General features: G+C 33.0%; 1 protein-coding gene across 1 annotated transcript; it reads right to left on the bottom strand.

The window, feature by feature from the left end:
* Positions 1-534: 534 nt before the first annotated feature.
* Positions 535-4,484, bottom strand: LOC131601186 (ADP,ATP carrier protein 1, chloroplastic-like). The gene is made up of 5 exons (XM_058872956.1): positions 3,556-4,484; positions 2,522-2,776; positions 2,292-2,435; positions 1,837-2,184; positions 535-1,156 (listed from the first exon to the last, which is right to left on the bottom strand). The coding sequence occupies exons 1-5, from the start codon at positions 4,336-4,338 to the stop codon at positions 815-817; spliced, it is 1,872 nt and encodes a 623-aa protein (XP_058728939.1). The 5' UTR covers positions 4,339-4,484; the 3' UTR covers positions 535-814.
* Positions 4,485-10,458: the final 5,974 nt, after the last annotated feature.

The following is a 10,458-nucleotide window of genomic DNA, read 5'->3' as shown; positions in this document are numbered from 1 at the left end:
TAAGGCAAAGACATAATATAGGCTTGAGATTGGGTTGGATATAGGTTAAGTGAAGTTTGAAGTTGTAACATAATGCGGTTGCGGTTTGGTTCGGTTTGTAAAATACAAACCGTAAATCGAACCGCGCAATTTGTTAAAAAATGACTCATACACATCCGAACCAAATACAGTTTTTTGCGGTATCAATTAAATTTAATTTTGCGACTTTCTATTGGGCCGATTTGGTTTTGAACACCCCATATCCTAAGTGGTAGGCCCAATCTATTCTCCCCAATCTATTCCACATGCCCAATCTATTCTCCCCTCTAATCATAAAAAGCTCATTCAATAAATCTTATGATGCAGAAACATTCATAATATTCTCAATATCAAAGAGAAAATTAAGCCAAACTAAACTATGTAAAAACTTAAAATAGGTTATGACAAACTATCTAAATAATCTAAACATAAAAAACATGTTGAAAGCTTACCATCTATGTACACCTTAAATCATTTGAGGGAGTTCTAGTGCAAAAGTTCATCTACATTATGAGATAAGAAAAGAACAAGTACCTTTTATTTGAAAACAAATGTGAGAGTAAGAAAAAAAAATAGAACCCATCTTACATTAAAAGAGTCAAAAAAATTATGAAACTTGGAAAAGAAAAAAAAACAAGTAGCAACCTTATTCTATATTGCTTCATAAATTAAAATAAACCTAAAACAAATAGTTTCATCTAACATTGCTCTCAAAACAGTTTCTTTCTCTACTCATTCTTTCTGTAAACCAATTCTCCACAGAAAGAATCATGCATGTTTTCTAACTGTTGCTTTCTTAATTGTTGCGAGGAGTTGAGGCTTCGGATGGACTATTTGACGAGTCACCTGTGAGGGAACCGTTGCCACCATCGTTCTCAGAGACCACTGGTATCTTGACAGCGGCTGCTCTTTCCATCTCTTTCTCGAGCTCTTCCTCTTTACGCAACGCGGTGAACTGTGTATCCAATGACTTGGCTGCTCCCAACCAGGCAAGAACAATCACTAGAAGGACACCTCCGAGGTATGGAGTTGAATTGGCGAGTGATCCGAAAGTTAGGATCATGAATTGTTGGATTAGGGCGCCTCCGGATTTTCCCAATGGGTTGCAAACAACATCAATGGCTGCTTTGCCTTTGACCTGCACCAAAGGAATGCAAAGTATGTTTCAATAAACTCTGAAGGATAGCTTATACATAAGCACTTATATGGTGGTAAGTGTGTTTTGTTTTGCTATGTTCTTACTTCTTCTACCAAACACTATCTAAGCATGTTTTTGTTGAAGTTCCAAAATATAACTTTTGCTAAAATCATATTGGCACATCATGATTAGGACCATTAAAAAGAATTGCCAAACCAAACCGCTGAAGTTAAAATAACCGAACCGTTATGTTTGATTAGTGAACCGAACCGTTATATTTGATTAGTGAACCGAACCGTGTTGCACAAATAGTCTTAGAACCGAACCAAATGAAAAAGAAAAAAAAAACTAATCAAAATTAAAAATGAAAAATGCTAAAAACAAGTTTAAAATGTTTTATTAAGAAAAATTCGAAAAAAAGTATGATGGTTCGGTTTAAAAAAAAACTGTATTCTAATGGTTTGGTACAGTTCAGGATTCTGAAGGAGTATACCAAACAAATAATTTTGGTTCAACTCAGTTCAGGGTAAATTGAAACTGTTCAGTTCTGTTCGGGTGACTATGAGTCGGTTCAGTCGATTTTCTGACTGAAGTGTACCATGAACAGCCCTAATTCTGCTTCTGATAAACTGTGTCAGCTCAAATATGCAATAAGTATGACATGGTAAAAAAATGCAAACCTTGGTATCCTCATCCAAGGGAATGTAAGCCATTTCTTTGCAGGGATCGAACAAGCTGTACTTAGCACTCTTGCTAAAGATGTTTTGCAAGGCACCGACATAAACAGCTGCTAGCAATGGGGTCATTCCAAGCGATGCAAGACCGGGTGCAATTGGACCTCCAAACAATATGAGAGAGAAGAAACCAACTCCGGTCAGAAGCAAGACAGTAGGTGTGATCTTGGCAGCAACTCCCCAACCATATTTGTCAAATATATATTGACTTAGAAGCATCATTATGAATGTGGCAATTCCAGTTGCAGTCGAGAAGTCACCCATGAAAGAAGAGTACTCGTTGGGGCTAGGAAACTGCAGTTTGCGAGGACTCGTGAGAAGAAAAAAAAAAAACGGCGCAGAATGACATAGCGAGTATTAAGACCAAAATTATGACAAGATTAACTTTTTTGGTACATTACCTGAGCTTTGAGCTTAGACTTCCATGTAACCTCAACAAGATTAATACTGATTCCATAAGCAACCACTAAAGTGGCGAGATCTCTGATGTATCGTGAAGACACCAAGAATTTCAAGCTCTCCATAGTTCCCATTTTGGGCTTCTTCTGTAAAAACGAATAGCGATGTAAAATGTTAGTTAATAGGTTTCGGAATGGTTATTTTATATAAGATTGCAGAAAATAGCTGGTACCTTCTTCTTGACGCTACGTTCTGGAAGAGGAACGAAATTATTCGTCCACCAGTACAGGCCACAGATTGCAAATCCCATAATCACGACTATGCTCATCATTCCCTTTAGAGAGATGGCCCACCCATCAACACCGGGACCTAAATTCTTCCTCATGTTAGAAAAGTACTTCACGGTACGACCAGAGAATATAAGAGCTACATTGGCACCAAGTCCAAAAAGTGGGTAGAAACGTTTTGCTTCATCAATAGTAGTTATCTACACAAAATAACAAGGGTTAGAATCATTTTCTTATACTATTGAAAGGAAATTGAAAATTGGAAAATATAAAATGGATGCCACAATCACATAGTAAAACGACCTTGGAGTTGACACCAATGCGTATAACGACTAAAAAGCAATGAAGCACTGGCAAAAACACCGACATTGGAGTTGACACCAATGCGTATAACGACTCAAAAGCAATGAAGCACTGGCAAATACGCCGATACTGAACTTGACACCAACGCGTATAATGACTCAAAGCTATGAAGCACTAGCAAAGACACATACATTGGACTTGACACAAACGTGTATAATGATTCAAAGCTATGAAGCAATGGCACAGACACATACATTAGACTTGACACCTACGTGTCGGCCACAATAATAATTTGAGAAAATGAAGGTGATTGAATATAATCACACATGCAAGTGTCATACGAGTATAGGACACCTAAATACATCTTCAACCTGAAGTGTCAGTGCTACATAGCTACAAAGTTTTATATGTTGTACACAAATCAATCATTCGAGTGAAATCATCAAACATGTAAATTATACTAGTATCATAAACTCCTGAAAAAATTGTGTTCATAATGAAATCATCAGACAAATGCTTCCCATTGCACTAACAAGCCAAACATGCGAGACAGATAAATCATTCTATTTATCAACATATCAAATCTAATAGAATAAATCACTATATATTTCATATGAAACAGCAAACAGTTACATGAATGCAATATACCAAAACCACATAATCAAATAAAAAGTACCTGATTAGCAAAACCCCAGAAGAGCACAGAAACAACCACACTCCCCCACAATTCAGCCATAACATAGAACAAACAGAAACTCCAAATTCTGATAATTGCAAGAGGACCAAGAAACCTAGGACCAAGAACACTAAGAAGCTTGTCTGCAAAAGCCTCAGGATGAATATAATTGCTAAGAGGATACAAAACAAACCCAAAAGCCCCAAAGAAAGCAATAAAAGGGAGAATCACAGTGTAAAAAAGTGCCTGTTTTGACAAAACATTAGACAACTTTGTATACAACAACATAAACCCAATAGCCATAGGAAGATTCACCCATGTTTTCAAAAACGGTATAATCTCAGCACTACTCCCTTTAGCAGTAACAACCAAAACATCCTTAGTATCCCTCAAAATCGTATAATTAAAAAGGATGCAAAAGAACATCAACCCTAAAGGTAGAATTTTTTTCATGGTATCAACCTCAATCCCCAAAATTTTAGGTTTTTTCTCAACCTCAACCTCCCCAAAACCTTGTCCTTGTCCCTGTCCATCAGAAGCAGCAGCAGCCGCCTCTGCTTTACAGATGAACAAATTCCTCTCGTTTTGGCCAAAGCCATTAACTTTTGGTGAAAAGGAATTGAATTTCGAAAACCCATTTGAATTCAAAGAAGACCCAACAAGGGTTTTGGGTTTAAGAGATAAAAATCTATGCTTTAAGCCATTGGGTTGAGCTTGAGCCAAAACCCTTTTAGGGTTTGCAGGGAGAGAGAGAAGCCCTCTGGTTTGAAGAACAGCCACCATGACTCTCCCCTCTTAGAATTCCTTCAAGAAAAATCAAATTTTGAATGGAAAATTTTTCAAGAAGAGAACATGAAAGAGAGGAAGAATTTGAGATAGGAAGATAAGGTGGTGGCTCAAGAATGAAGCTTTGAAATATCTCTTGCTTTTATATTTTTTTTGGAGGAGGAATCAAAATCTTCAAGGGTTTATTGAAGAACACAAAAAATAATTAAAATAATAAAAAAAATTCTTTTTTTGAGAAAATTATATTATTATGTGAACATTAGAAACAATGAATTTGAATGTGCATTCAACTATAAGAAAAGGTTAAAGCAATGTATTTGATGTAAATAAAAGGGAGCAATGTATTTGATGTAAATAAAAGGGAGCAATGTATTTAGCATATGTTTTTATTAGTTATTTATTGGAAAGTCAAATTAGTAACTAAATTAAAAAATTATCATTTATGGAAAAAATTTAAAATATAATAATAAATTGTAATTTTTTAATTAATATTTTGTAATAAAAAATATCACGCAAATTAGCAACAAATTATATCGCTATTTTTTTTTGAATGACAAAATCAATTTTCTTAAAAATTACATGCATAATTCTAAAAAAACACAATATTTACCACTCTTTTCAAGATAAAATTTAGTCTTTTAAAAAGTTATTGTGCATTATTTGAAATTATTAAATGAAATATTAAATATTTTAAAATTTATAAAATAAAGTTTATTTATTATTTTTAGTTTGAATAATAATATTATGAAAGCCATTGTTTATAAAAAAAATTAAAAAATTATCTCAAAATTTCGGATAAACTCGTATAACGTGTATAAGACGTGTTATTTGATAAATTCAAAATATCTTTTTGGTAATTACGTTATTGTCATAAACTAGTATTTTCTAACTTTGTCGACAACCTTTTTTATCCGAGAATTCAACGACAGTTTCTAATAAAGTCTTACCTTTCAACGATAAATTTCTAAAAAATTTAAATTCATTAGTTGAAATTGCTGAAAATTAGTTGTAATGATTTTTTTGATAAATTTTATTATAAAATATTTTTAAATAATTAATTTGATATTATATTTATACTCACTTAAATATATTGAGGAGATAAATTGAAAACTATCTGAAATTTTTCATAAATAAAATCAAATATATGATTTTTATTTAAAGACTATGAGTCCATATCATTTAGGTTACCAACCCATTGTTGGTTGGTGGATTCAAAATATAAGAAAATATTAAATAGCTCTAAAATGGTCATTATTATTATTGTTATTCTAGAATACTATCATTCAATTAATGTTATTATGAAACAACTTTTCAAGTAAAATTAATGAAAATATGAAGAATAAACTTTTTATTATATTAAAAAATTAAATAAATTATTTAATTAAAATATCATATATATATATATATATATATATATATATATATATATATATATATATATATATATATATATATATATATATATATATATATATATATATATATATATATAATATATGATGAAATATGAAAGTGAGGACGGTGAGTGAAATGGGTAGGTATGAATGAAAAAGTGCATAGAAAAAGAACCAATAGTAATAATAATAATTTTTGGAATGATTTGATAAAATAATAAAATATTCTTCTTCTTTTCCAACATAATGACGAATATACCCTTGAGATATTTGTCTTTGTTTCTACGTTCACGCATGACCAAGCAAATTGATAGATACACGAGCGATTCAAAACATTGGAACGTGAACTGCTTTGGTTAAAAATTACAAGTAACCAACCATTTGGCAATTTGCCTCCTCATTGCCACTGCTTTGCAAGTTGGCACTAACAAAAACAACAACTTCACCATTATCACCATGCATCATGCATGCAACCTCTTTTCGTTTTGTTAGTAATTGTAACTTAATTAGTTGTTTTAAATAACTTAATTACTGTTATTATTATTAAGTCATGAATATTGGAGTTGTTTTTTTAATGTCAATGAATGGTCATTTCAAAAGACTTAGAGCTAGGGAGGGTTAAGATTGTATTTAAAGCCAAAACTAATTCTAAATTCTCTTTTATAAGTCTAGATTTTTTGTTGAAAATTTAAGTTCATAACTATATCTTGTTATTGGTTATCCTCAAATTCTACTTGTTTTTATGATAATTTATGGGTAAAGGGTTGAAAAGATTATACCATATTGAAATTTGATTTTGTGCATTATAACATTCTTTTTTTTTCAAAATATTTTTATTCTTTTATGAAGAAATTCTTAGTTGAGCATAACCCCGACAAATAATTATTTAGCTCACACATATGAAATTATATATATTTATAAAATATATATTATTTAGTTATTTTTAATTTTTATGGGTGTGTTTAAATATTGTATTCACATATTGTGTCCATTAGGGGAGTACATGAGTTGGGTTGGACTGTAGTGGCTAATCCGTTATCCAATCCGTTCAAACTTAAATGGATTGGGTTCGTCTTCCAACCCGCAATTTCATTATTAAAATTAATCTGAACCGACCCGTTCATTTATGGGTTGGGTTGAATTCGTGGGTTGTGTTTCAAATTAAAAAATAATAATTTTTTTCAATTTAAAAATATTGTAACAAAATTCAATACATGACATAATACTAGATAATAATATAAAATTCCACAACACATTATTTTTTGTAAATTACGTAAGTTGGAAATGATACAAAAGAAAATAAGAAACAACATTTAATCTTAGAATTACGTAAACTCATTGATCTAGTAGTATTATTGGTGGAGAATAAAGTTTTTTTGGAAAAATTATGGTTAGTAATGAAATGATAATTTTATATTTCTATTTAAAATAATAATAAAATAAGAAATTACAAATGTCACATTAATGGGTTGAGTCAATAGGTTTAGGTCGGTGAACCCTACAATTAAGAGAATGCACATTCATGATATCAATGATTGTTCGATCAAAATCAGAGGGTTCAAAATCAAACTTGATATATTAAATATAATATTAAAAAATATTTTGTTGGACGTTAGATGTCGAATTATTGGTGATATCTCAGATGTGTGATGCCTCCGACTTTAAAGAATTAATTGTGTACTTGCTAAAAGTATAATATTTGATAACCTCTAATGATTGAGAGTTGTCGGAAGCTTTAGGGTTGTTGGGGGGTTGAGAGTTAACTCACGTAAGGGTGTGAGAAGCTTTGTGTATGTAGTTTTTATATGACTATCAAATTGCCCCCTTTCAACCTCGAGGATGAGATATTTATAATCGTGTTGGGCATGGGTCCTACGTCCCTTGGAAATATAAACCATCATCGAGAGAATATGGGAATGGATAGTCAATCCCAAGTTATTCATGAGAGCGTGGTTAACTTCCGTATGACTTATTTCAAATTGTCGTGGATATGGACATGACACCTTCCCCATTTTTCCATGAGTGAATATTTATCCCAAAAATAGGCAATGTATTGAATAAATGGGCGGCATATCCAATAAATAGGCATTCAGTCTAGTAAACAGCAATCAAAAGGGCTTTACGTGCGAGGCGATGTAATACTCGTGTCCCATGTTGCCTCTCAAGGGCCACTGACTATTATACTAATACACAACCATTTAAGCACAGGAGTTTAAAAAGGGTGAAGTGATTTCGCCATAATATTTTCTTATTATTTGGATGAGTCCCTTGAATGAGGCGAGTCCCTCGTGCATAAGGCAATCCCCTCGTGTGTAAGGTGAGTACATCCTACATAAGGCGAGTCTCGATATTTAGGCGACTCTAGGGTACGTCTCTTGGTGTCATTGATGTGATCCATAAGTCAGTTGAGTGAAATCCCCAAACGTCACTTGAAAGAACAAAGTGTGTAATGTATTTAATGCTATCGACGCCGACTTAACTTTGGCATGCCGAATTGGATTTAATCTATCGCACGTGTCAGAAACGTGGAAAGCCCTTCATGTTTGATGGGAAACCTAGGAAACCCTTGATAACCCTAATTCATGCCTCTATTAAAGGGTTTCACCCCTAATTTTTCACCTTTTCGCACCCTTTTTTGCCGAAGCTTTTGAAAGTCTCGTATGTCTTCTCCAATAACTCTTATACATTCTCATGATCAAACCATTCCCTTTTACAGGTACAAGTTAGATATTCCTTTTTTCTCATTTCCCTTTATGGTGATAATTAGGGATTTAGACGAGAATGATAACCTGATAGAGCCCTTTACTTGCGATGAAAGCATAGCCTTATGGCACAATTGTTATAGAAATGATAGGTGTCCCGAAGGGGAGATTGATTGCAAATTAGTGCATCAAGGCATGTTTGGTAGTTGCTAGAGTTCCATTAATTACAATACTGATAGTAGTGATGGTAGTAATATTGATTCCTTTTTCCCTTCTATTTTCTCAAGAAACAAAAAGATAATGGCCACCTCCGACATTAAGCCCAAGAACGTCAGAGAAATGGAATTCACTACACCACTGAGGACCAAATAGCTTCCTTTTGGCTGGAGGTTAACTTTTCCTCTTAAGGTGACAATGAAGCGGTCACCATGGAGGTGTGTTCCTTGGCGGCTAGGGCCAAGATGGTTGCTTTTAATGACTCTCACACTCCATTCTTTTACTTCTACCTCCCAATCGTTTGCGACATTAGGGTTATTTTCCCCATCCCCCTTCAAGATGAAGGTTATAAACATTTTTAATGTTGTCTTATCCATGATCATGCTTAATGGATGGAGTTTAATATGGTTGTTCAGAATCATGTGATAGAGACTGGGGGTTTATCCTACCATAGGTATGTTATTCTCGTTCTACATCGCTAAGGTGGTTGTTCATAGAGGTCGGGTGATCTGAACGCCTTTCTTGTGATATCTTTGTTCAAACTATATTCTAACCAATTCAAGGGTTAGAAAGACAAGTTTGTGAGATTGACAGAGTGAGATGTGTAACACTCCAATTTAGAATTGTTTTGCTTATGTGTTCATTTATGAATATTTTAGTGATTTATTGTGTTGATGAGATTATTGGTGAGGGTGTAATACCTTGGGTTAGAAAATATATTAGAATAATTAAATAATGGTTTATGGTGTTAGTAATAAAAAATAATAAGGAAAATAAAATAAATGAGGAGGTGCAGAGATTTTAAGGGCATTTAGGTAATTGTATGAAAATAGTGAGGGCATATGAGAAAAGTATTGTAAGGGTCTAGTGATACTAGAAAAGGGTAAAATAGGGAAAAAAGATATCATTATGTTGGTACGTGAAAAGTTAAGAGAAAGGAGAAAGAGGCTATGGTGCAGAGGAATCAAGGGAGCATCCATCCATAGTGAAAGGATAAGTAATTCCTAAAGGTAATCTAAGCTAAGAGTGGATAATGGTTCTCAATTATGATTGATATGAGCGAAGAGTATATGTAGGGTTTTAGTTTTTTTTATTGATATTAGTTTATGATGAACATTGAAGAACATATGAAACCCTTGACCTTGATGTTGTGTGCATATGTGGTCATTGTGAAATCTTTGGTGATGTTGTTGTTGTAAATTAATTGTTGATTTATGTGTTTCATGAACCATAATTGAATTTGACATGAATGGATGAATTGGTGAATAAAGATGATGAATTGGTGTTGTAGTTATAAAGTATTGTTAATCTATGATTCTATGACATGATGAATGAAATTAGGATGTTAAAACAGTAGAGTTATTGTGATATGGTTTCGTGGGACAAGTTATTTCTATGTAAATTGGTGTTTAAATGGTTGAAAATTGAGTTTTATGTCAAAAACAGCAGTATGTGTCTGTCATACCCAAAAATTTGCCCATCATATTTCAAAATAATTTGGCTTAATCACTGAGATCTCCAATTGTTCAAAGTAGTGCAAGAAACAAACATGTCTACTCTCTCTCTCTCTCTCTCTCTCTCTCTCTCTTAAATAATAAGGCTTCCATTAGGGGAAATGGATGTATCAAGGCCTCCAGTGGACTTCATGGCATCTCATATGATTTAAAGTATCCTCATACCCAGTTTCAATCCTTGAATCACAAGATTGCTCAATCAATTGCTCAGATGATCAACAGTCAACTAGTTTGACCTAAAAGTCAACTATGATCAACTCACAGTCAAAACTCCTGATTTTTTGTCAACAT

This window comes from Vicia villosa, linkage group LG5 (assembly GCF_029867415.1).
Source record: "Vicia villosa cultivar HV-30 ecotype Madison, WI linkage group LG5, Vvil1.0, whole genome shotgun sequence".
In the NCBI taxonomy this organism is placed as follows: domain Eukaryota; kingdom Viridiplantae; phylum Streptophyta; class Magnoliopsida; order Fabales; family Fabaceae; genus Vicia; species Vicia villosa.
The sequence above is the reverse complement of the archived record's forward strand: the minus strand, read 5'-3'. Positions and strand labels throughout refer to the sequence as shown.

What these genes read in the sequence shown, in the direction of transcription:
- LOC131601186 (XM_058872956.1), bottom strand. Translation starts at nt 4,338, where the DNA reads ATGGTGGCTGTTCTTCAAACCAGAGGGCTTCTCTCTCTCCCTGCAAAC. An exon ending in AGTCTAAGCTCAAAGCTCAG is followed by an intron (nt 2,185 to 2,291) that starts GTAATGTACCAA and finishes CGCAAACTGCAG; the next exon opens with TTTCCTAGCCCCAACGAGTA. An exon ending in CCTTGGATGAGGATACCAAG is followed by an intron (nt 1,157 to 1,836) that starts GTTTGCATTTTT and finishes CCTTTGGTGCAG; the next exon opens with GTCAAAGGCAAAGCAGCCAT.